Genomic DNA, 27,447 nt, shown 5'->3' with positions numbered 1-27,447 from the left:
AATGTCTTATCTAAAGTGCTGACAAACTTAGTAATGTCTTATCTAAAGTGTCGACAAACTTAGTAATGTCTTATCTGAAGCGTTGCCAAACTTTGTAATGTCTTATCTAAAGTGTTGACAAACTTAGTAATGTCTTATCTGAAGCGTTGACACACTTAGTAATGTCTTATCTAAAGTGTTGACGAACTTAGTAATGTCTTATCTAAAGTGTCACCGCTATCGTGCACCCGTTAAGGAATGGTATTTTTTCAAGATGGCGGACCAATAGTACCACATAGTTAGGTTTCATAAACTAATGTAATCATAAGTACATTGTACACTCTGACCGAGACAAGTTCCAAGTCTTATTCGGCATCGAGGCATGACTGGTCATTAGTTTTTACTCATATTAAATTATCAAATCATTTAATGTTTAGGTCCATTGTCAGAGAAACTCTCCGATGACGCCCAATAGTACTTACAAAAAACATGTCTTCACAGAGTAGTTATTTTGACAGATCATATGTTATGAATTGGTTCCAATCAGTGATGCATTTTGGTTACGAATTGTTCCAAAACTACTATAAAACAAAGTATTACTCCTGGTCCGCCATCTTGGATCGACCATTTGTAAGGATTACATGATCTGATGGCGCTCATTGTAATTTGTGACAACTATTTTTAACGATAAAATACAGAATACAATTGATGCCACTGAAATAATGTAAATATATAGGTCTACAGTTAAGATTGTTATTCTATATCTATTATCACAGACCTAAAATCGTATTTTACCTCATTACCTATGTATTTAAGGCTTATTATATAGTTCTTCCATCGAATGACCACTGACCACTGACTGACCACTGACCACTGACCAGGCGGCTTTATTAAATCCACAGTCGTTTCGATGGTTTAACACCTGCTATGCTCCTCAAGCATATCACTGGTGACGATTAAATCACAAAGCTCCGTGCTGTCCGATGGCTTGATGATGTCAGTGCTTTTGTCTGGAGTGATCGTCTGCCGACACGTGCTGTAGGAGACGTCGGTGTGACTCCATCGAGGTATCAGCACGTGCGGCTCCTTTAGACATCGCCGGCAGCAGGGACACGTCTTTCGCAGCTGTCCTCGGTAACTAAACGTTCTGAAAACACAATGAGATACATTTCTGAATCACGTGACATATATGGACACATTATTCATGGAAATTATTCGCAGTCAATTGTTGTTATTTCGAATTCTGATAATCTGAAGATCCTGCTGAAGTTAAAGTAAAGGATCATATAAATCTATATAGAATATTCTCAGTTATCTCGAATCTCGGAATATCTCGAAGTCTTTTTTCACGACTCCCACTGACTTCGAAATAACAATGTTGAACCGTAATAAGTAACTACAATTTTATCCCCACAGCTGTTTGGCTCTGACTGCCGAGTCAAAGAGGGAAGAAACAACAGAATGGTGAACTTTTCTGTCGATCATTCAGCATATAATACATGAACTGTACGGGGATGATTGATATGTTTTGGGCCTCGTTTTGAAGGAGATAATCAAGAATGTTATTTTTAAGTCCTACTATTCTCTGAATATAGAGGGTCGTGTTGGTTTTTTTTGTTAGTTTATATCGACGAGGTAGCACTCTGAATCAAACAAGATAAGCAGCTTTTGCAAAATGAACAAAATTGGTGAAAGAGCAGCGATCCAATATTTGAAATAAAACGGTTTAACACCTAAGGATATCCATAATGATATGGTAGTAACACTAGGGAGATATGCCCCTTCATATGCTACAGTGAAAAGGTGGGTGGCGTAATTTATGCGCGGCCGACAGAGAGCCTTGAGGATGACCCCCATCCTACCAATTTTGCAACCCCAGAAATGGTTAATAAAGTTCATGATATTGTTATGACTGACAGACGAGTCAAAGAAAGATATATAGCCAGTAGAGTCGGCATTTCACAGGAAGGAGTACATTCCATTCTGACCGAGGATCTTGCAATGAGAAAGCTTTCTGCCCGATGGGTACCAAGACTTCTAACAGTTGATCAGAAGCACACCAGGCGCACATTATCACGCGCTAATCTCAACCTTTTTGAGAAAGATCCTGCCAACTTTCTTTAGAGATTTGTCACTATGGATGAAACATGGGTTCATCATTTTACCCCAGAGGCCAAACAACAATGGAAGCACTCTAGCCATCCCCCGCTAATGAAGGCAAAGACTGTTTCATCAGCTGGGAAGGTTATGGCCTCGGTTTTCTATGGGATGCAGATGGCATTCTGCTGATAGATTATCTCCAAAAGGGACAAAATATCAATGACACACACTAAGCTTCATCTTTAAGGCAGTTACGGGAAAATATTAAACTAAAGCGCCGCGGAAAGCTCACTAAAAGTGTGTTATTCCATCAGGACAATGCTTCTGTTCACAAGTCTGCCATTGCAATGACTGCAATTCACGATTGTGACTTTAAATTGATTGAGCACCCGCCTTATTCACCCGATTTCGCCCCACCATCTATTTCCAAAACTGAAAACAGCTATTTCAGGCACCCACTTTCAGTCATACAGGCAGTGGATGACTTTCTGAACAGTCAAGAAAAGGAGTTATATATAAATGGCATTGAGGCCCTTAAACACCGCTGGTGACACCGCAAAAGTGTATAAATAATGAAGGGGATTATGTCGAAAAATGATACAACATGTCCGGCAGAATTCAAATCCTTCAATATGAGGCTCACAACATATCAATCAGCCCTCGTATCTTAACTCATATGAATACCATAGAATGTAATTTGTACAATTCTGTCATGATAACTGGCCTTCACGATGTACATAACTTCTCTCTTACAAGCTGTATATACATATATTGGTATTTTGTGATTGGTAGCCGTATATGGTTTCTGTATTTTCTTAAGTATAATATTTACTTTGCACACATTGATTCATTATAATTCTGTACCAAGATCCTCACGATTCTAATTATCTATCGTTCCCATATCATCTATATTAACACTTCTAGTTGGTTGCAATAAGCGACCATCGTAATTATAATTGTGAAGTATTTTGTTTATACTATGATGCATTATATAATGAATTCTCTTTATCCGTATTTGTGTATCTTCAATTGCGGTTCCATTGTCATTGATTTTTCAAGTTAAATATATTTGACCTTAGTGTCTTTGACGGGTTTCGTCAGAAAGCGCTTACTCTTCCGGAGCGCCCGTTCTAAATCTCCGTGCGTTATGCTACTTTACTTACTGTTATACTGTATGGGATTAATTATCTATTTTTTATTTATACGCCTGATTGACAAATTATGGTATCATTTTGTCCATCCGCCTGTCCATCCTGCAACCCCCATAACGTTTCTTACAGGAGAAAGGTCTAAGATACATCGGTCGTTGTGTACGTACAAATATTTGCACTCTCAAATTTCCTCACTCATTACCACATTTGATAGATTAGCCCAAACAAGAACCAGCTTACCCTCATATTTTCTATGAATTAGCTTTGAAGTGTAATAACGTAATGGTAGTTTATCGTAATGATTTACGTGCTGAAAGCGTTAGATGAGATTTTCATTATGATATGGTTATATAAAGTATTAGTAAATGATGAGATGATTATACATGTAGTTGTGAAATCGTTATTTAATAACTCTATTGTATATGGAGTGTCGTGTTATTTAAGGGTTAACTGTAATATTTTTTTACGTTATTGAGCAATAACACAAAACACTGGGTGTTATTGCTCAATAACGTAAAACAAATATTACAGTTAACCCTTATAATTTAATCAACAACGATAAGAAACATTTTCATTAAGTTTAACATGTTTATTTTGCTCCAGATATTTAAAAACACACCGATAAATACAAAATCCCGTGAACAACGGTTACTCCGCTGACGTCGCAGTTTACTTTTTTTATGTTATGAGATGATAACATAATTTTTTGAGCCAATGAAAATGCTTGTTACAAGCAAAATTAAATTATTCATAGATCAAGCGAATTATTTCAACATATTTATTTCCCCTGGATCGGGAGTTCTGTTGATTTTTGATTTTGAAGTAAAACATGACTGGATGTGTTAGAGGGTCCGAAAATAAATGAGGACGGTGGAATTACACCCCACCATCGAATGTGGCAATAGGTCAAAAGTAAAAAGATTGACCTACTTTTGATACTAGCCAATCAAAACCACCGTTACAAATACCGACGTGGTGAAAGGATTGTTGTAGACAAGTGCATGCATTGCAGTGGTATGGAATGTGTCTGAGTAGAATTTAGTTTCATTTGAATAATGTTTTATTTGGATTACCAGCATGAAATACATTACATTCAAATGATGTGATTGATTAACTGAAGAAAGCCATAACAGAATACTTCTGGTATAAACACACATCTTTGAGAGAATGAAACGAACTAGATAACACAGCTTAAGTTTAAAGTAAGATTTTAACATCATACTTAAAATGCTTTCATCAAAGATATATTATTGCTATATTTCTGGGATTACATAAGAATTTCTCAGATATGATAAGGAAGACGTTTTGTGTGCATGGGAAAATGCCAGGTTTCAAAACTAACTACAAAACATAATGGCCATTGAATGCTGGAAAGATATCTCTCGGTGTTTGGATTTATATAGGTAAATCTACTGTGATTCAAGTATCTCTCGGTGTTGGATTTATATAGGTAAATCTACTGTGATTCAAGTCTTCAGTTAAAAGAAAAGATAAAGTGCATGGAAAATCGACCACGGTGTATTAATACCAGATATACGTTAAGAATTTTGATATTAAGATTCTGGACAGGTAACTTATTGGACGGTTACAGGTAACTTATTAGACGACTACAGGTAACTTATTGGACGACTACAGGTAACTTATTGGACGGTTACAGGTAACTTATTGGACGGTTACAGGTAACTTATTAGACGACTACAGGTAACTTATTGGACGACTACAGGTAACTTATTGGACGGTTACAGGTAACTTATTGGACGGTTACAGGTAACTAATTGGACGGTTACAGGTAACTTTCTGGACGACTACAGGTAACTTAATGGACGACTACAGGTAACTTATTGGACGGTTACATGTAACTTATTGGGCAGTTACAGGTAACTTATTGGACGGTTACAGGTAACTTTTTGGACGACTACAGGTAACTTATTGGACGGTTACATGTAACTTATTGGACTGTACAGGTAACTTATTGGACGGTTACATGTAACTTATTGGACGGTTACAGGTAACTTATTGGACGTTTACAAGTAACTTATTGGACGGTTACATATGACTTATTGGGCAGTTACAGGTAACTTATTGGACGACTACAGGTAACTTATCGGACTGTTACAGGTAACTTATTGGACTGTACAGGTAACTTAGTGGACGGTTACATGTAACTTATTGGGCAGTTACAGGAAACTTATTGGACGACTACAGGTAACTTATTGGACTGTTACATGTAACTTATTGGACGGTTACAGGTAACTTATTGGACGTTTACAAGTAACTTATTGGACGGTTACAGGTAACTTATTGGACTGTTACATGTAACTTATTGGGCAGTTACAGGAAACTTATTGGACGACTACAGGTAACTTATTGGACGACTACATGTAACTTATTGGGCTGTTACAGGTAACTTATTGGACTGTTACATGTAACTTATAGGACGGTTACAGGTAACTTATTGGACGGTTACAGGTAACTTATTGGACTGTTACATGTAACTTATTGGACTGTACAGGTAACTTATTGTACTGTTACAGGTAACTTATTGGACTGTTACATGTAACTTATTGTACTGTTACAGGTAACTTATTGGACTGTTACATGTAACTTATTGGGCAGTTACAGGAAACTTTTTGGACAGCTACAGGTAACTTATTGGACAGCTACAGGTACCTTATTGGACAGCTACAGGTAACTTATTGGACAGCTACAGGTAACTTATTGGACAGCTACAGGTAACTTATTGGACTGTTACAGGTAACTTATTGGACGGTTACATGTAATTTATTGGGCAGTTACAGGAAACTTATTGGACGACTACAGGTAACTTATTGGACTGTTACATGTAACTTATTGGACGGTTACAGGTAACTTATTGGACGGTTACAGGTAACTTATCGAACTGTTACAGGTAACTTATCGGACTGTTACAGGTAACCTATTGGATAGTTACAGGTAACGTATTGAACAGCTACAGGTAACGTATTGGACGACTACAGGTAACTTATTGGACTGTTACAGGTAACTTATTGGACTGTTACATGTAACTTATTGGACGGTTACAGGTAACTTATTGGACAGCTACGGGTAACTTATTGGAATGTTACAGGTAACTTATTGGACGGTTACAGGTAACTTATCGAACTGTTACAGGTAACTTATCGGACTGTTACAGGTAACCTATTGAACAGCTACAGGTAACGTATTGGACGACTACAGGTAACTTATTGGACGTTTACAAGTAACTTATTGGACGGTTACATATGACTTATTTGGCAGTTACAGGTAACTTATTGGACGACTACAGGTAACTTATCGGACTGTTACAGGTAACTTATTGGACTGTACAGGTAACTTAGTGGACGGTTACATGTAACTTATTGGGCAGTTACAGGAAACTTATTGGACGACTACAGGTAACTTATCGGACTGTTACAGGTAACTTATTGGACTGTTACATGTAACTTATTGGACGGTTACAGGTAACTTATTGGACGTTTACAAGTAACTTATTGGACGGTTACAGGTAACTTATTGAACTGTTACATGTAACTTATTGGGCAGTTACAGGAAACTTATTGGACGACTATAGGTAACTTATTGGACGACTACATGTAACTTATTGGGCTGTTACAGGTAACTTATTGGACTGTTACATATGACTTATTTGGCAGTTACAGGTAACTTATTGGACGACTACAGGTAACTTATCGGACTGTTACAGGTAACTTATTGGACTGTACAGGTAACTTAGTGGACGGTTACATGTAACTTATTGGGCAGTTACAGGAAACTTATTGGACGACTACAGGTAACTTATCGGACTGTTACAGGTAACTTATTGGACTGTTACATGTAACTTATTGGACGGTTACAGGTAACTTATTGGACGTTTACAAGTAACTTATTGGACGGTTACAGGTAACTTATTGAACTGTTACATGTAACTTATTGGGCAGTTACAGGAAACTTATTGGACGACTATAGGTAACTTATTGGACGACTACATGTAACTTATTGGGCTGTTACAGGTAACTTATTGGACTGTTACATGTAACTTATTGGACGGTTACAGGTAACTTATTGGACGGTTACAGGTAACTTATTGGACTGTTACATGTAACTTATTGGACTGTACAGGTAACTTATTGGACTGTTATAGGTAACTTATTGGACTGTTACATGTAACTTATTGGGCAGTTACAGGAAACTTTTTGGACGACTACAGGTAACTTATCGGACTGTTACAGGTAACTTATCGGACAGCTACAGGTAACTTATTGGACAGCTACAGGTACCTTATTGGACAGCTACAGGTAACTTATTGGACAGCTACAGGTAACTTATTGGACAGCTACAGGTAACTTATTGGACTGTTACATGTAACTTATTGGGCAGTAACAGGAAACTTATTGGACGACTACAGGTAACTTATTGGACTGTTACATGTAACTTATTGGACGGTTACAGGTAACTTATCGAACTGTTACAGGTAACTTATCGGACTGTTACAGGTAACCTATTGGATAGTTACAGGTAACGTATTGAACAGCTACAGGTAACGTATTGGACGACTACAGGTAACTTACTGGATGGTTACAGGTAACTTATTGGACTGTTACAGGTAACTTATCGGACTGTTACAGGTAACCTATTGGATAGTTACAGGTAACGTATTGAACAGCTACAGGTAACGTATTGGACGACTACAGGTAACTTATTGGACTGTTACAGGTAACTTATTGGACTGTTACATGTAACTTATTGGACGGTTACAGGTAACTTATTGGACGGTTACAGGTAACTTATTGGACAGCTACAGGTAACTTATTGGAATGTTACAGGTAACTTATTGGACGGTTACAGGTAACTTATCGAACTGTTACAGGTAACTTATCGGACTGTTACAGGTAACCTATTGAACAGCTACAGGTAACGTATTGGACGACTACAGGTAACTTACTGGATGGTTACAGGTAACTTATTGGACTGTTACAGGTAACTTAATGGACGGTTACAGATAACTTATTCGACAGCTACAGGTAACTTATTGGACAGCTACAGGTAACTTATTGGAATGTTACAGGTAACTTATTGGACGGCTACAGGTAACTTATTGGACAGCTACAGGTAACTTATCGGACTGTTACAGGTAACGTATTGGACGACTACAGGTAACTTATTGGACGACTACAGGTAAGTTATTGGACGACTACAGGTAACTTATCGGACTGTTACAGGTAACGTATTGGACGACTACAGGTAACTTATTGGACGACTACAGGTAACTTATTGGACGGTTACATGTAGCTTATTGGACGGTTACAGGTAACTTATTGGAAATTACTATGCATATAACAAAGGATGACATCACAGCTGTATTATAATTTGGAGTTCAATAACAAATGACACAAATCATGCACATGAAATAAGTTTTTGTTATATTGTATTACTTAATTGCGCGGTAGAGGAGACTTTTCTGTTTTACCCAGCAAGAAATAAATCCACACAATAAAATCTGCTTTCCCCTATTGCATGATAGTAAGAGGCGACTAAATTTAGAAACTTGTCTTTTCTCTTCTTTTTAAAAACACTTTCTTAGGCGAGCTTTTCTTCGACTAGAACGTCACATTATTCAACAGCTAGTTCATTAAAACAATGGTCCGAGAGTGGAATAACATGTTGTGATAGGATATAATTAACATATGATTTGCATATGATTTGCATATGATTATATCTGTGACCACTTACTACTTCTCCTTATGATCTGTAACACACGCAATAGTATAATCCCAAAGGAGTTCCGGAAGTCCTTCCACATCACACGGTGATACAACAAACGTCACTTCCTGTCAGTTCGGCAGTGATAGTGGGGTGATAATATGATTAGATAGCTCTTAACCTTATTGTGACCCCGCCCTAAACCCCATCCCTGTTACCACAATATTATTACGTAAAATAGATAGGGTCTTAAATAAAAAAAAACAATCATCCTTATATCTATAGACGATAAATGAATATAATCAACTTAATAGTTAAAACACAGCAACAATTCTCGAAAATTCTTACTTAAATTCATGCAAATTATGACGTAATTGTCTTACGTGAGGTGATGACACGTCCTCGAGCTGAATATTCCATAGATGACCGGGTTAAGTGCACTGTTGAGTGGAGCCAGACTCTGGATAAAGGCATAAATACCATGTACTAGGTTACTAGTGAAGTCGAGGTGACCAAACACCGCTATAAGGTTGACGATGAAGTAGGGGCTCCAACACAGGATGAACACTGAAATGTAATGTACGAAAAAATAAAATGGTGTGCGTGTGTTGACCCTGTGGTATATTGTATGGCTGTGTTGACCCTGTGGTATATTGATCGTGTGTGTTGACCCTGTGGTTTATTGTATGTCTGTGTTGACTATGTGGTATATTGTTTGTCTGTGTTGACCGTGGTATATTGTCCGTGTTGACCCTGTGGTATATTGTTGTCCGCGTTGACCCTGTGGTATATTGTTGTCCGTGTTGGCCCTGTGGTATATTGTTGTGTGTGTTGACCCTGTGGTATATTGTTGTCTGTGTTGACTCTGTGATATATTGTATGTCGGTGTTGACCCTGTGGTATATTGTTGTCCGTGTTGACCCTGTGGTATATTGTATGTCGGTGTTGACCCTGTTGTATAGTGTTGTCCGTATTGACCCTGTTGTATAGTGTTGTCCGTGTTGACCCTGTGGTATATTGTTGTCCGTGTTGACCCTGTGGTATATTGATCGTGTGTGTTGGCCCTGTTGTATAGTGTTGTACGTGTTGACCCTGTGGTATATTGTTGTACGTGTTGACCCTGTGGTATATTGTTGTCCGTGTTGACCCTGTGGTATATTGTTGTCTGTGTTGACTCTGTGATATAGTGATGTCTGTGTTGACCCTGTGGTATATTGTTGTCCGTGTTGACGCTGTGGTATATTGTTGTCCGTGTTGACCCTGTGGTATATTGTATGTCTGTGTTGACCCTGTGGTATATTGTTGTCCGTGTTGACCCTGTGGTATATTGTGGTCGTGTTGACCATGTGGTATATTGTTGTCCGTGTTGACCCTGTGGTATAGTGTTGTCCGTGTTGACCCTGTTGTATATTGTTGTCTGTGTTGACCCTGTGGTATATTGTTGTCCGTGTTGGCCCTGTGGTATATTGTTGTCTGTGTTGACTCTGTGATATAGTGTTGTCCGTGTTGACCCTGTTGTATATTGTATGTCCGTGTTGACCCTGTGGTGTATTGTTGTCCGTGTTGACCCTGTTGTATATTGTTGTCTGTGTTGACCCTGTGGTATATTGTGGTCGTGTTGACCCTGTGGTATATTGTTGTCCGTGTTGACCCTGTGGTATATTGTATGTCTGTGTTGACCCTGTGGTATATTGATCGTGTGTGTTGACCCTGTGGTTTATTGTATGTCTGTGTTGACCCTGTGGTATATTGTTTGTCCGTGTTGACCCTAGGTATATTGTTGTCCGTGTTGACCCTGTGGTATATTGTATGTCTGTGTTGACCCTGTGGTATATTGATCGTGTGTGTTGACCCTGTGGTTTATTGTATGTCTGTGTTGACCCTGTGGTATATTGTTGTCCGTGTTGACCCTGTGGTATATTGTTGTCTGTGTTGACCCTGTGGTATATTGTTTGTCCGTGTTGACCCTGTGGTATATTGTATGTCTGTGTTGACCCTGTGGTATATTGATCGTGTGTGTTGACCCTGTGGTTTATTGTATGTCTGTGTTGACCCTAGGTATATTGTATGTCCGTGTTGACCCTGTGGTATATTGTTGTCCGTGTTGACCCTGTGGTATATTGTTGTCTGTGTTGACCCTGTGGTATATTGTTGTCTGTGTTGGCCCTGTGATATAGTGTTGTCCGTGTTGACCCTGTGGTTTATTATTTGTTTGTGTTGACCATGTGGTATATTATTTGTTTGTGTTGACCATGTGGTATGTTTTTTCTGTCTCAACAAAAAGTTGTAGTGTGTCAACATTTTTCACTTTAAACTTTTTAACTAGAGATACTTGGATGTGGCCTTTTAGAAAAAAGATAAGGAATGATTGATGAAATAAATAATTAAACCCCTAATTAATCAGTATTGATATTTCTTAATTATCGCAAGCATATGATACCAATAAACCTGGCCTTTTGTCTAAACAAAAATCATACAAGCACTGGAATACTTATCGGCCATGACGAGAATGGCTTGGCAATAAGTATAAAGACAGTTGGTAATTAACATGCTCTGAGTAATTAACGTCATGTTTTCGGAAATGATTATGTTCCTTACTTGCCAAGACACATGTAAGGCTAAATTGGTCATCGTGCACGGATGGCAGCACGTGCATGTGTCTTGCTTTGAAATTAGCTGGATGTGTAAGTACAATATAGTAATGTATTTGTGATATTAGAACAACATCCTGTGGCGACCGAGATAACTCTCAGGTTAAATGTACCTATAAAGAATGACGGAGCCTCTCTGATCATCACCGACAATTCATTACACTTTATATACCAAGGCGAGGAAACTACGTCACAAACGTTGCTAAGAGACCAACAAGATGGCGGATGCATCTCTCGCTTCTCGATAAGCCTGTCTTACTTTTTATTTTCATCCCGCGATTTCCCATTTATCGATATGTAGATATGATCGAAAGTACATTCGACGCATCCATGATTCGTTGACCACCGTGTACAGTATAAAGATTAGTTTTCAAGTGTGTCTATCTTTCGCTTTTTTTTACGGATAAATTCGCGAAACTTAATACATTGTAATAAAAAATAACGATAGAATGTTGAAAATCAATTTCCGGAAAAATAGATAACGTTTTGTTTGAAACATTTGTTAAAACCGCAAACACATATATGATTTTTAATCGACTTTCTGTAACGTTTAAAGCGATGCCTGTGTTTTTTAAGAATAAATACGATGGTGTGACGTAGCAGTTCCACGATGTGTGACGTAACAGTTCCACGATGTGTGACGTAACAGTTCCACGAGGTGTGACGTAACAGTTCCACGAGGTGTGACGTACTAGTTAGATGTTTCCCATGCTAAACGTACCAATTACGATGCCTGTTGTCATTTTAATGGTTCTGATCTTAGCTTGTGGAATAATTCCTCTGGAGCTCCGGGATAGATTACGCCGTTTTCCATCCCGTAATAGCCCGGGAGATTTGTGTTGTTTATAACCTGAAGAAACAATACATGCATAAGTTAAAACAGTTCTGTCTACATTTTGGTTTTTGACAATAAAATACAATGTGTATTTAGATATAATAAAGGAATACTTTCATTTATCCACTCACCACTGTTATCGCTATAATACGTGACAGATATAGCCCGAGTTTCCTCTGGCCCTACCACCATGTTTAGTGTAGCCCGAGTTTCCTCTGGCCCTGTCACCATGTCTGGTGTAGCCCGAGTTTCCTCTGGCCCTACCACCATGTTTAGTGTAGCCCGAGTTTCCTCTGGCCCTGTCACCATGTCTGGTGTAGCCCGAGTTTCCTCTGGCCCTGTCACCATGTTTAGTGTAGCCCGAGTTTCCTCTGGCCCTACCACCATGTTTAGTGTAGCCCGAGTTTCCTCTGGCCCTACCACCATGTTTAGTGTAGCCCGAGTTTCCTCTGGCCCTACCACCATGTCTAGTGTAGCCCGAGTTTCCTCTGGCCCTACCACCATGTTTAGTGTAGCCCGAGTTTCCTCTGGCCCTGTCACCATGTCTGGTGTAGCCCGAGTTTCCTCTGGCCCTGTCACCATGTTAGTGTAGCCCGAGTTTCCTCTGGCCCTACCACCATGTTTAGTGTAGCCCGAGTTTCCTCTGGCCCTACCACCATGTCTAGTGTAGCCCGAGTTTCCTCTGGCCCTACCACCATGTTTAGTGTAGCCCGAGTTTCCTCTGGCCCTACCACCATGTCTAGTGTAGCCCGAGTTTCCTCTGGCCCTACCACCATGTTTAGTGTAGCCCGAGTTTCCTCTGGCCCTACCACCATGTCTAGTGTAGCCCGAGTTTCCTCTGGCCCTACCACCATGTCTAGTGTAGCCCGAGTTTCCTCTGGCCCTACCACCATGTTTAGTGTAGCCCGAGTTTCCTCTGGCCCTACCACCATGTTTAGTGTAGCCCGAGTTTCCTCTGGCCCTACCACCATGTTTAGTGTAGCCGGAGGAAACTTGGGCTACGTGAAATAATGAAATGTAAGAAAAGTAACTTTGGTGAATCAGAAAATCACAGCGCGGCATTAGTGAGCGGTATCAATCTAGTCTCTGAGGAAATTCGCCGGCTCAGCATTTATGATTCGATATCAGGCTGATATCAAATTTTAAATTCGTTTATCATTTATTGTTTATTTGAAATATACTGCAAACGAATATATTTTAGCGGTAAACTTATTTTAACGATTTTCGCGTTGGAAGAATTTCGCTTGATTTTGATTGCGTTAATGTTTGTTGATCTACAATGTTTTACATGGCAAGCATTGTCGGGGCGCTATTTTGATCATTCCGCTTTTCTGTTTTAATTAGCCTTTATGCAAAATTTAAGCACGCTCAAATATGTAAGTTTACAATAATACAATCAGTTTATTTTTGAGGACAAAATAATTAAGCAATACTTAGTGATCTGCTTAGAGCTGCCTTCAGATCACAAAACTGTCAAAAAATGCTCATAAATCATCTGATATAGATGAGTATTATATTTGTTTTGGTTCCTATTCTCGGTGGTCTTCCTAGTGACGGAAAAGAAAAGTCAGCTTGATTGAAATATTGTCCTGATTTATGTCTTGCAGCTAAACACAGATATAGATATAGCATCGTGTTGCCAAAAAAAAGCTTTAGTTGTCAGTCATTATGAAATACCGTTTAACCAATTTGAAAAAAATCAACAAAAAAAACCAACAAACAAAGAAAAAAATAACAATAATAAAATAGACCATTTCCCAATTTCCCAAAAAGTAAAAAAAATACAAGAATGGCTGTAAGTTCATGTAATTTATGCAGCTTCAATATTTGAGACAGTGATACGCTAAGTCCAGAATACATCCTCGAGTCTCAGATAACATGTCAATGTACATACTGTCTGAATCATTGCTATATAAATCATCAAATATAATATATAATCATTTGAGTGTTGAACTAAAATACATAATTACTTAATTAAATGCTTCTATGTATTTATCACCGGTTAAGTTTATTGTTTCGTCCATCCCCTAACTTACATATCATATATGTGTTGCTGAACTTGATGTTTCTATGTATGAGCTATCAGGCTTCAAGTTGGAAGCAAACTTAGATGTTATACATATAGAGTTTCAACATTGGTATTTTCTGGAAAAATAGCTTATCTTACTTATCTACGGAAACAGTAATGCCCTGGGATAAATCTATATAGTTTGATATGACATATCCTATAGAAATCCAATCAGTAAATAGAAAGGTCGAAGTCACTATAGAACAGTGCAATATGTGCCTGGGGCGTCCTTGATTTAATTTAGCTAGATATAGCGGGTGGGAGAGTCACGTGTTACTGATATATAAAGTGTCACGTGTAACTAAAGTGTCGTGTTTGTACAGCGGGGTAGAGAGTCACCTGTAACTAAAGTGTCGTGTTTGTACAGCGGGGTACAGAGTCACGTGTGACTAAAGTGTCGTGTTTATACAGCGGGGTAGAGAGTCACGTGTAACTAAAGTGTATAGCGGGGTACAGAGTCACCTGTAACTAAAGTGTCGTGTTTATACAGCGGGGTAGAGAGTCACGTGTGACTAAAGTGTCGTGTTTGTATAGCGGGGTAGAGAGTCACGTGTAACTAAAGTGTCGTGTTTGTATAGCGGGGTAGAGAGTCACGTGTGACTAAAGTGTCGTGTTTATACAGCGGGGTAGAGAGTCACTTGTAACTAAAGTGTCGTGTTTGTACAGCGGGGTAGAGAGTCACTTGTAACTAAAGTGTCGTGTTTATACAGCGGGGTAGAGAGTCACGTGTGACTAAAGTGTCGTGTTTGTATAGCGGGGTAGAGAGTCACGTGTAACTAAAGTGTCGTGTTTGTACAGCGGGGTAGAGAGTCACGTGTGACTAAAGTGTCGTGTTTGTACAGCGGGGTAGATAGTCACTTGTAACTAAAGTGTCGTGTTTGTACAGCGGGGTAGAGTCACCTGTGACTAAAGTGTCGTGTTTATACAGCGGGGTAGAGAGTCACGTGTAACTAAAGTGTCGTGTTTGTACAGCGGAGTACAGAGTCACCTGTAACTAAAGTGTCGTGTTTGTACAGCGGGGTAGAGAGTCACGTGTAACTAAAGTGTCGTGTTTGTACAGCGGGGTAGAGAGCCACGTGTGACTAAAGTGTCGTGTTTATACAGCGGGGTAGAGAGTCACTTGTAACTAAAGTGTCGTGTTTATACAGCGGGGTAGAGAGTCACGTGTAACTAAAGTGTCGTGTTTGTATAGCGGGGTAGAGAGTTACGTGTAACTAAAGTGTCGTGTTTGTACAGCGGGGTAGAGAGTCACGTGTAACTAAAGTGTCGTGTTTGTACAGCGGGGTAGAGAGTCACGTGTGACTAAATTGTCGTGTTTTTACAGCGGGGTAGAGAGTCACGTGTGACTAAAGTGTCGTGTTTGTATAGCGGGGTAGAGAGTCACGTATGACTAAAGTGTCGTGTTTATACAGCGGGGTAGAGAGTCACGTGTAACTAAAGTGTCGTGTTTGTATAGCGGGATAGAGAGTCACGTGTGACTAAACTGTCGTGTTTATACAGCGGGGTACAGAGTCACGTGTGACTAAAGTGTCGTGTTTGTACAGCGGGGTAGAGAGTCACGTGTAACTTAAGTGTCGTGTTTTAACAGCGGGGTACAGAGTCACGTGTGACTAAAGTGTCGTGTTTTAACAGCGGGGTAGAGAGTCACGTGTAACTAAAGTGTCGTGTTTGTATAGCGGGGTAGAGAGTCACCTGTGACTAAAGTGTCGTGTTTGTATAGCGGGGTAGAGAGTCACGTGTAACTAAAGTGTCGTGTTTGTACAGAGGGGTAGCGTCACGTGTAACTAAAGTGTCGTGTTTGAACAGGGGAATGGAGGGTCACGTGTAACTAAAGTGTCGTGTTTATACAGCGGGGTAGAGAGTCACGTGCGACTAAATTGTCGGAAATCCTCCCTCTCATCCCTAGGGTAAATATCCATGACCGGTTGATAGTGATACATGTAGTTTAAAACCCATGGCCAGACGATGTTTGCGGAAAGATACATTTTTTAAAGTAAATTAATTCCTGGTGTTTTATACACAAATATTTTACCGTTTTTAGGAGATATATCGTCCCTGTCGCCCTTTTTCTTCACTTCCGTACATTCGAAAGTCTTCTGCAGTAGAATATGGATGATAGCTCCATAGCAGCATACGATGATGACTGTTGGTATGAAGAATACTGCTACTGCTATCAACACGATGTAAAGCTGAGGAGAGACAACGAACATAGTTTAATTAGAACATTTCCAAAACAGGACAAATGAAAATCAAATGAAGGTCAATTTTAAAACAGACATTGTTGTCAAGAAACGATGACCTCATAACGCCCTGCTTATTAACAGGTTTCAAACTAAACGCCCTTCAACGCTTCATACAACAAAAACAAAAACAAACAAACAAAACAAAAAAAAAACAAAAAACAAAATATATATTCTTGTTTATTTCCTTTAACTAGAAAGCATTCCATGAAATCTGCGTCACTGTATAAACTAGTGTGTTTTTGTATTTCTGGTCCGAAGATTTCATTAAGATATGAAATATCATTGTTAGATAAAGACTCGACACCATCACAGTACTATTTGTATGTCACAGTGACCCACCTGCCATTGCCAATCCTCAAAGTAGCTTATCATACATTGACCCTGTATATCTTCAAACAGGAACATCGGCAACGAGAACAATGCGGCGACCGACCAGGCCGATATGGTGAGGACTTTGCAACGGAAATCTGGACAAATCAGAATGGAATATCGTATAAACCAAAATTAAATCTCGTCTAAAGCGAATTCAAACTTCGTATAAACCGAAATGAAATCTCGTATAAAGCGAATTCAAACTTCGTATAAGCATAAATCAAGTGTCGTATAAAAATCTCATGGAAATAAATCTTGTGCAAACAAAAATTAAATCTTGAACCATTCGTAATGAAATATTGTAGAAACCGTAACTGAATTTCTCAAATTATAAAATCTAGTTACGTAAGTGTTTGTCTCTCTATATAGGTATCATGTGTTTCCTAATGAACAATTATTATGTTACTCTACATGCTGTATTTAACAATTTCTTGTAGAATTCACCATATATATTGATATTACGTGTGAGAATACTAGTGTAAAATCATTAATGTTCGTGTCGGTTGAATTTTCGTTTATTTCGTGGGTACACTTGATCAACGAATTTAAAGTCCACAAATTACTAAAAAGTTTAAAGTACATCCAAAAATATAATCATATTTTATTCACGAATTCATGCCCAAGCGAAAAAAAGTATTTTTGGAGAAAACCGCGAAATTTTAACTCCACGAAAATGTATGATTTTACAGTACTAGTGTTACCGTGACATATATACTCACTAGCATTGGTGATTCCATCTATAGGGCGAGCTACAGCATCCCATCTGTCTACACTTAGTGCTACCAACATATAGGTGGAGCCATAGGTCACCACGCCCTGTATAACAAACAATATACTATAAATCACGTATATTTCGCGTGTGATTTATTTTCGCGTTGATAAGCGAGGAGAATCTATCTCAAATTCAAATCCTCCGCGATTCTTTGTACGGAAATAACACCTTTGGATGGCGGACACATTATCGATTTCCGATATAGGTGTCCAGCAAAGTCCATGACTCTAATGGCTCATCCTCCGAGGATTTTAAGTAATTTTCAGATCAGTCTTCGCGAAATCAAATTTTCGCGAACCTCTCTGAAAAAGTAAGCTCGCGAAATAAAGTATTTGCGAGATCTACATGATATACAGTAACACAAATATGAGTTTTCTCATCATGATTATTTCAAAAACTTGCAAGTTCAAGCATTTTCGTTTTAAAAACCATTCCCGTATCATTATAAAACTTTTTTTTTTTTTTTTCTGGTTTCTTTCTTTCATTTTCATTCGAAATTTATTTCAAACTTTATTATTTGTATATTCATTATTCAGCAAATACTGTACATATTACTGAAATACTTATCAAAGCTGGTATTTACGAATGTGTTACAGGTGAAAAATGATTGGTCTTACCTGTAAGTACTTGACAATTTTACAAACAGGTTCCCCACCCTCCCATTTCTCGTCCACCATCAGTAAAAGGTCGGGGAGAACACTGAATAAACCAACCAGCAAGTCTGAAATAGAAAATATAAACACCGTGTATCCACAACCCTTCTCAAAATGATTTTAAATCCAAAATTCACACGCATGTACCTTACACATGCATCACGATCACAGGGGAGGCCGTCCTTAAATGACCATAGCTGTTGATAGGACGTTAGACAATACACAGGTGAGGCCGTCCTTAAATGACCATAGCTGTTGATAGGACGTTAAACAATACACAGAGGAGGCCGTCCTTAAATGACCATAGCTGTTGATAGGACATTAAACAATGCAAACCAAACAAAACCCACACATGAGAGGTCGTCCTTAAATGACCATAGCTGTTGATAGGACGTTAGACAATACACAGGTGAGGCCGTCCTTAAATGACCATAGCTGTTGATAGGACGTTAAACAATACACAAGGGAGGCCGTCCTTAAATGGCCTTAGCTGTCGATAGGACGTTAAACAATACAAAACTATACCTACACAGGGGAGGTCGTCCTTAAATGACCATAGCTGTTGATAGGACGTTAAACAATACACAGGGGAGGCCGTCCTTAAATGACCATAGCTGTTGATAGGACGTTAAACAATACACAGAGGAGGCCGTCCTTAAATGACCATAGCTGTTGATAGGACGTTAAACAATACACAGGGGAGGCCGTCCTTAAATGACCTTAGCTGATGATAGGACATTTAACAATACAAACCAAACAAAACCCACACATGAGAGGCCGTCCTTAAATGACCATAGCTGTTGATAGGACGTTAGACAATACAAACCAAACAAAACCCACACATGAGAGGTCGTCCTTAAATGACCATAGCTGTTGATAGGACGTTAAAAATACACAGGGGAGGCCGTCCTTAAATGACCATAGCTGATGATAGGACATTAAACAATACAAAACTATACCTACACAGAGGAGGTCGTCCTTAAATGACCTTAGCTGTTGATTGGACGTTAAACAATACAAACCAAACCATACTTTCACAGGTGAGGCCGTCCTTAAATGACCATAGCTGTTGATAGGACGTTAAACAATACACAAGGGAGGCCGTCCTTAAATGACCATAGCTGTCGATAGGACGTTAAACAATACACAACCAAACCGTTCACTAATGTTTAGAAAAGACAAACCTGCAATGGCTAATTGTTGAATAAAGAACGTCATCCGTGATCGCCGTTTCTTTCTGGATATCCATACGGCGAGAAGCACGACCAGGTTCCCAATTACAATTGCCGCGAAAATACAGCTATCAAAAATAATCCTTTCCCTCTGAAACAAAAAACATAGAAACCATATTCAAATTAAGACCATTTGGCTTTTCTTGAAGCTATTTCGTAAATTCGGGTTTAAAAAAAAATACTCTTAAAAGTGACATATTATATCTTATACACGACAAATTATATATAACACAATTTTTCTGAATGCTGTATTTTTTTTAGAGTAGACAGCCGGCTCTTTTAAATAAAGCATTTGCAATAATTGTTTTGATATCGGTAAGAAAGGCCTTCATTAGTCACTTTAAATGGACGATAAATAGTATAGAATGATAGGATAATTAAATGGAGATAATGAAGATTTGAAATACACTATTATGTGTTCTTGTTGGATGACAAACAGTATTTATTCATCGATTTATTGATGTATTTGTTTTTTCTTCTGAAGGGGCTAACAGCAAAATGGTGCATATCTTTGAACAACGAAATTTTAGATTGTAATTAGGGCTTTTCACCAAAAGTGGTGAAAAGACCTATTGTTTCTGTTCTGTTTATTATTATTATTATTATTATTATTATTATTATTATTATTATTCTTCTTCTGCATTTTACTTTGTCACACAAGTTGTGGAAAAATGGTAAAAGGTATGCCAAGTCAGTTATGCCTATTGTATATGGCATGAGTTGAAGGGGTGACAGCAACATCTTCAAGTAGGTCAAGAAACCAAGATGGCCGCCATGACGTCATATCTCATTTTGCTTAAGTGGCCATAGCTCCAAAACGGTAACAGTTAAAATAATTTCAAAGATATATTATTGTAGGACTTATCTGGGGCCAACTTTTAATAATGCATTGTTTTGAGGTCAGAGGTCAAATGAAAAAGCTCGCCTGAGGGTCAAGTTAGTCTATTTTTAGAAAATCTTCATTTTTCCTTCTTTTTCAAAAATTCTTTCGAAATATGATGCAGAATGTCATTCTAATGAATTTGACGTTTTCAGTTTTTCTGTGACACATACGGTTTCTGTTGTACGCCATTTTGAATTTCCCCCTATATATTTCAATAGAAAAGTGTGTACATTTCAAACTTCTTCTCAAGTTCCACCTGTGGCATTCAGCTCAATCTTAGCTGAAATAATCCTTGGAATGTCCTGGCCAAGTTATGTTATTTTTTAAGTTGGTTTGAAATTCAAGATGGCCGCCATGATGTCATGTATTAAAAAGTTTAAAATGGCCATACCTCTAAAAGTATTCATTTTACAAAGGTCATGTAATAATGTGATTTGTAGATAATGACTAGCGCTAAGTTTTACTCACCAAAAGTTTTAAGGTCAGAGGTCAAATAAAAGAGTTCGCTATGGAGTTAAATTAGTCCATTTTTAGAAAATCTTCATTTTTCAATCTTTTTCCAAAAAAAGTTCTTAGTATGATGTAGAATGTCATTCTGATAAATTTGACGTTTTCAGTTTTTCTGTGACACATACGGTTTCCGGTATACGCCATTTTGAATTTCCACTATATATTCTATATTAAAAATAGTTTTACATTTTAAACTTCTTCTCAAGTTCCACCTGTGGTATTCAGCTCAATCTTAGCTGAAATAATCCTTGGATTGTCCTGGCCAAGTTATGTTATTTTTTAAGTTGATTTGAAATCTAAGATGGCCGCCATGACGTCATCTATTAAAAAGCTTAAAATGCCCATAATTAAAAAAGTATTCATTTTACAGGGGTCAGGTAATTATGTTATTTGTAGTTAAAGGCTGGCTCTAGCTTTTACTCACTAAAAGTTTTAGGGTCAGAGGTCAAATAAAAGCGTTCGCTATGGGGTCAAATAAGTCTATTCTTAGAAAATCTTCATTTTTTAATCTTTTTCCAAAAAAAGAAATTTAATTATGATTCAAAATGTTATTCTGATGATTTTCATGTTTTTTGGTGTTTCGGTAACGTTTACCATTAACGCGGAACGCCATTTTGAATTAATTTGGCATCTGATATATAACGGCATCTGAGATATAACGTTAGTTGGACGAGGGGAGATAACTCGTACAAGGCTGTACGAGTTATTTCCCTTCGTCCACTCCTTTGTTGAAATGTAATATCTTAGATGCCAGATTAATCAAAACTAGAATGTGAATGACCTATCAAGTGTTCTAAAATAATTTTTTATGTTTGGAAATACCAAGCCTTTAGGTCATTTATGCTAAATAGTGAAAAGCCCGTCAAATTGTTCCGAAACAATTTCTAGTTAAAAATGTTTCAGTAATCAAAGGTAAACAAACATGTATACTCGCTATTAAATCACAATAAATCTGATATGCTGTTTTATTTAATCACTCAATTGCAGAACTTACTCGGGGATTTTATTTTGGAAATTATAAAAAAAAAAAAAAAAAAAAATTAAAAAAAAAAAAAAAAAAAAAAAAATGAGAAATAAAGATTATCAATGGAATAATCAATTTATGAAACCGTATACAATTGTATTGATATCCTACACAGCAGCGCCTAGCTGTTCATGTTTCCAGATTTGTCAGATTTCGTCAATGTTGTTACTAAGCATTGTTACTCACAATTAACCTGATCACTCTACGTATAAGGTGCAACCGGACAAATAGGGCGTGTGTATTTTACGACAATATATCAAATTAGATATTTATTACTCGTAACAGGAATAGGACACAAATGAATTAAATGATGATTAACTTTTCCTTGCATCATTTAAGCATTAAACTTCATCCCGTTTCGAGTTATAGGCATATGAACGCCAACTGCAATTCAGAGAAATGGCATGAACCGCGCCGAAACGGAATGTAAATTAAATACTTATATTTACATTTCGTTCACTTCAAATGTACGAAAAAAACAATTACGACCAGAAATTGAATAATATTAATGTCCAAGAACCGCTGTAATGTTGAATTAACGGAACAGCAAGTAGCGCGTGCTCTCTTTCTGCGACGGAAACATTTCACGCGCTTTCTCCTTGGAACAGAGCTTTGAAATGAAGTTTGTGGGAAACAGCTAGCATTAAAAGGACTTTTTTCAGGAATCAGTTCTACCTATTGTTTTTAAGTTTGCACTATTCTTGTCTAAAAGTGTAATAAACACTCTTGGAATAATTGTTTTTATTCAAAATGGCATTGTTTGTTTATTACGTCATACTGCGGAGGTATTTCTGCAGATACGGCTGCTGTATATTGCGTTGTATTAGAACCCGATCGCATGCAAGATAGTGTTGGTCGAATACATTGTATACTTGGTGACAATGAAAAATGTTAATTATTTCAGACGGACTGCATATTTTGACAGTCAGGAGGAACTCAATGTGGTTGATAGAGACTGATATAAGTTTTTTATGTTCAAACAAGTTTATTTTTTTGGATTTTATTTGACAAATTCCATTTAACGATACATTTACAAGATATAAAGTATACAAAAAGGAATCAGAAACAAGTTTTAAGAAACATATATGAATCTGACACTTATATATACAAAGTCCTATGAACCGAAACGGTGCTTACTAAGTTGATGTTATAGAATTGTAATGGACGAAATACGTTTCGTTTTCATCATTAAAAGATTCGTCGCTTTTTATTTTCGCCATGAATCAATAATGCACTTTTTGCTTTTGGTATTAAATGATAGTTTAAGAACGGCAGTCCCTAGCGGATTAAGCGATACGAATCCCTCGCTGTTCAACACAGAATTATCTAATCTTAATGTCGCTCAGGAAAGCACAACTAAATTCATAACAAGAGTTAATCATTTTAAGTAATAGTGTAAAGAACAATACTTTAATTATAATGTATATATCCGATAAATAAAGAAGTTGGAAGAACGAGAACGATGAAAATCTGTTTATAAACTTAAGGTTGACCTCGATCAGAATCCCGGGAGATTGAAAATTTACAGAGATCAAAGACGTGATCAAGTGTAAATTTTAAGGCAAAACAGGTTTTATTAACGAGTTTTTAGAGTAAGAACGTCGAACATCTATATATAGTAACAGACTGGTAGCTGGCAGAAGATGATGATTTTGAGAAAGTGTAGGGAGTTCAAGAATCTATTTATAGTAACAGTAACCTAATTTTTAACCTCAGGTGGCGGAAACGGAAACTCATACAATAAATGATTTTACGATTGGATCATTAACATTTTGCTTAATGAAGGTGGTAGAGGGATGATGTTGTTTGGGTGATGGCGCCATTTGGGTGATGACGCCATTAGGGTGATGACGTCATATGGGTGAGGATGTCGTTTGGTTGAGGATGTCGTTTGGGTGAGGACGTCGTTTGGTTGAGGACGTCGTTTGCGTGAGGACATCGTTTGGGTGATGACGTCATTTTGGTGATGATGTCGTTTGGGTGAGGAGGTCGTTTGGGTGAGGACGTCGTTTGGGTGAGGACATCGTTTGAGTGATGACGTCGTTTGGGTGAGGACATCGTTTGGGTGATGACGTCATTTTGGTGATGATGTCGTTTGGGTGAGGAGGTCGTTTGGGTGAGGACGTCGTTTGGGTGAGGACATCGTTTGGGTGAGGACATCGTTTGAATGAGGACATCGTTTGAGTGAGGAGGTCGTTTTGGTTAAGACGTCGTTTGGGTGAGGACATCGTTTGAGTGAGGACATCGTTTGGGTGGGGACTTCGTTTGGATGAGGACGTCGTTTGGGTGAGGAAGTCGTTTGGGTGGGGAAGTCGTTTGGGTGAGGACGTCGTTTGGGTGAGGACACCGTTTGATTAAGGACTTCGTTTGAGTGAGGACGTCGTTTGGGTGAGGAGGTCGTTTGGGTGGGACGTCGTTTGGGTGAGGACATCGTTTGGGTGAGGAGGTCGTTTGGATGAGGAGGTCGTTTGGGTTAAGACGTCGGTTGGGTGAGGACATCGTTTGAGTGAGGAGGTCGTTTGGGTGAGGACGTCGTTTGGGTGGGGAGGTCGTTTGGGTGGGACGTCGTTTGGGTGAGGACATCGTTTGGGTGAGGAGGTCGTTTGGATGAGGAGGTCGTTTGGGTTAAGACGTCGGTTGGGTGAGGACGTCGTTTGAGTGAGGAGGTCGTTTGGGTGAGGACGTCGTTTGGGTGGGGAGGTCGTTTGGGTTAAGACGTCGTTTGGGTGAGGACGTCGTTTGATTAAGGACTTCGTTTGGGTGAGGACGTCGTTTGGGTGAGGACGTCGTTTGGGTGGGGACGTCGTTTGGGTTAAGACGTCGTTTGGGTGAGGAGGTCGTTTGGGTGAGGACGTCGTTTGGGTTAAGACGTCGTTTGGGTGAGGACATCGTTTGAGTGAGGACGTCGTTTGGGTGAGGACATTGTTTGAGTGAGGACGTCGTTTTGGTTAAGACGTCGTTTGGGTGAGGACGTCGTTTGAGTGAGGACGTCGTTTGGGTGGGGACGTCGTTTGGGTGGGACGTCGTTTGGGTTAAGACGTCGTTTGGGTGAGGAGGTCGTTTTGGTTAAGACGTCGTTTGGGTGAGGAGGTCGTTTTGGTTAAGACGTCGTTTGGGTGATGACGTCATTTTGGTGATGATGTCGTTTGGGTGAGGACGTCGTTTGATTCAGGACTTCGTTTGGGTGGGGACATCGTTTGGGTGAGGACGTCGTTTGGGTGAGGAGGTCGTTTGGGTGAGGACGTCGTTTGGGTTAAGACGTCGTTTGGGTGATGACGTCATTTTGGTGATGATGTCGTTTGGGTGAGGACGCCGTTTGGGTGAGGACGTCGTTTGGATGAGGACGTCGTTTTGGTGAGGGCGTCGGTTGGGTGAGGACGTCGTTTGGGTGATGACGTCGTTTGAGTGAGGAGGTCGTTTTGGTTAAGACGTCGTTTGGGTGAGGACGTCGTTTGATTAAGGACTTCGTTTGGGTGGGGACATCGTTTGAGTGAGGAGGTCGTTTGGGTGGGGAGGTCGTTTGGGTGAGGACGTCGTTTGGGTGGGAGGTCGTTTGGGTGAGGAGGTCGTTTGGGTGAGGACATTGTTTGAGTGAGGACGTCGTTTGGGTGAGGACATCGTTTGGGTGAGGACGTCGTTTGATTAAGGACTTCGTTTGGGTGAGGACATTGTTTGAGTGAGGACGTCGTTTGGGTGAGGACATCGTTTGAGTGAGGACTTCGTTTGGGTGAGGACATTGTTTGAGTGAGGAGGTCGTTTGGGTGAGGACATCGTTTGAGTGAGGACGTCGTTTGGGTGAGGACATTGTTTGAGTGAGGACGTCGTTTTGGTTAAGACGTCGTTTGGGTGATGACGTCATTTTGGTGATGATGTCGTTTGGGTGAGGACGCCGTTTGATTAAGGACTTCGTTTGGGTGAGGATGTCGTTTTGGTGATGACGCCGTTTGGGTGATGACGTCATTTTGGTGAGGATGTCGTTTGGGTGAGGACGCCGTTTGGGTGAGGACGTCGTTTGGATGAGGATGTCGTTTTGGTGAGGACGCCGTTTTGGTGAGGTCGCCGTTTTGATGAGGACGTCGTTTTGGTGAGGGTGTCGGTTGGGTGAGGACGTCGTTTGGGTGATGACGTCGTTTGAGTGAGGACGTCGTTTTGGTTAAGACGTCGTTGGGGTGAGGACATCGTTTGAGTGAGGAGGTCGTTTGGGTTAAGACGTCGTTTGGGTGAGGACGTCGTTTGATTAAGGACTTCGTTTGGGTGGGGACATCGTTTGAGTGAGGAGGTCGTTTGGGTGGGGAGGTCGTTTGGGTGAGGACGTCGTTTGGGTGGGAGGTCGTTTGGGTGAGGAGGTCGTTTGGGTGAGGACATCGTTTGAGTGAGGACGTCGTTTTGGTGAGGACATTGTTTGAGTGAGGACGTCGTTTTGGTTAAGACGTCGTTTGGGTGATGACGTCATTTTGGTGATGATGTCGTTTGGGTGAGGACGCCGTTTGATTAAGGACTTCGTTTGGGTGAGGATGTCGTTTTGGTGATGACGCCGTTTGGGTGATGACGTCATTTTGGTGATGATGTCGTTTGGGTGAAGACGCCGTTTGGGTGAGGACGTCGTTTGGATGAGGATGTCGTTTTGGTGAGGACGCCGTTTGGGTGGGGAGGTCGTTTGGGTGAGGACGCCGTTTGATTGAGGACGCCGTTTGGATGAGGACGTCGTTTGGGTGAGGACGTCGTTTGGGTGATGACGCCGTTTTGGTGAGGACGCCGTTTGGATGAGGACGTCGTTTTGGTGAGGGCGTCGGTTGGGTGAGGACGTCGTTTGGGTGAGGACATTGTTTGAGTGAGGACGTCGTTTGGGTGAGGACATCGTTTGAGTGAGGACGTCGTTTGGGTGAGGACATTGTTTGAGTGAGGAGGTCGTTTGGGTGAGGACATCGTTTGAGTGAGGACGTCGTTTGGGTGAGGACATTGTTTGAGTGAGGACGTCGTTTTGGTTAAGACGTCGTTTGGGTGATGACGTCATTTTGGTGATGATGTCGTTTGGGTGAGGACGCCGTTTGATTAAGGACTTCGTTTGGGTGAGGATGTCGTTTTGGTGATGACGCCGTTTGGGTGATGACGTCATTTTGGTGATGATGTCGTTTGGGTGAGGACGCCGTTTGGGTGAGGACGTCGTTTGGATGAGGATGTCGTTTTGGTGAGGACGCCGTTTTTGTGAGGTCGCCGTTTGGATGAGGACGTCGTTTTGGTGAGGGCGTCGGTTGG

The 27,447-nt window shown here is 39.6% G+C and overlaps 1 protein-coding gene across 1 annotated transcript in view; it reads right to left on the bottom strand.

The window, feature by feature from the left end:
* Positions 1 to 388: 388 nt before the first annotated feature.
* The window catches only part of LOC117317974 (cardioacceleratory peptide receptor-like), a 47,583-nt gene continuing 20,524 nt past the window's right edge, over positions 389 to 27,447 (bottom strand). Inside the window, exons 2-9 of the mRNA XM_033872945.1 lie at positions 19,727 to 19,865; positions 18,507 to 18,610; positions 17,837 to 17,933; positions 17,085 to 17,212; positions 16,535 to 16,691; positions 12,321 to 12,449; positions 9,332 to 9,515; positions 389 to 1,126 (exon numbers count right to left, since the gene is read on the bottom strand). Of these exons, the coding sequence (XP_033728836.1) occupies positions 895 to 1,126; positions 9,332 to 9,515; positions 12,321 to 12,449; positions 16,535 to 16,691; positions 17,085 to 17,212; positions 17,837 to 17,933; positions 18,507 to 18,610; positions 19,727 to 19,865 (1,170 nt within the window). The 3' untranslated portion in view covers positions 389 to 894. The remainder of the gene's footprint in view (positions 1,127 to 9,331; positions 9,516 to 12,320; positions 12,450 to 16,534; positions 16,692 to 17,084; positions 17,213 to 17,836; positions 17,934 to 18,506; positions 18,611 to 19,726; positions 19,866 to 27,447) is intronic.

This window comes from Pecten maximus, chromosome 19, assembly GCF_902652985.1.
Source record: "Pecten maximus chromosome 19, xPecMax1.1, whole genome shotgun sequence".
In the NCBI taxonomy this organism is placed as follows: domain Eukaryota; kingdom Metazoa; phylum Mollusca; class Bivalvia; order Pectinida; family Pectinidae; genus Pecten; species Pecten maximus.
This window is presented reverse-complemented; position numbering and strand designations above follow the sequence as displayed.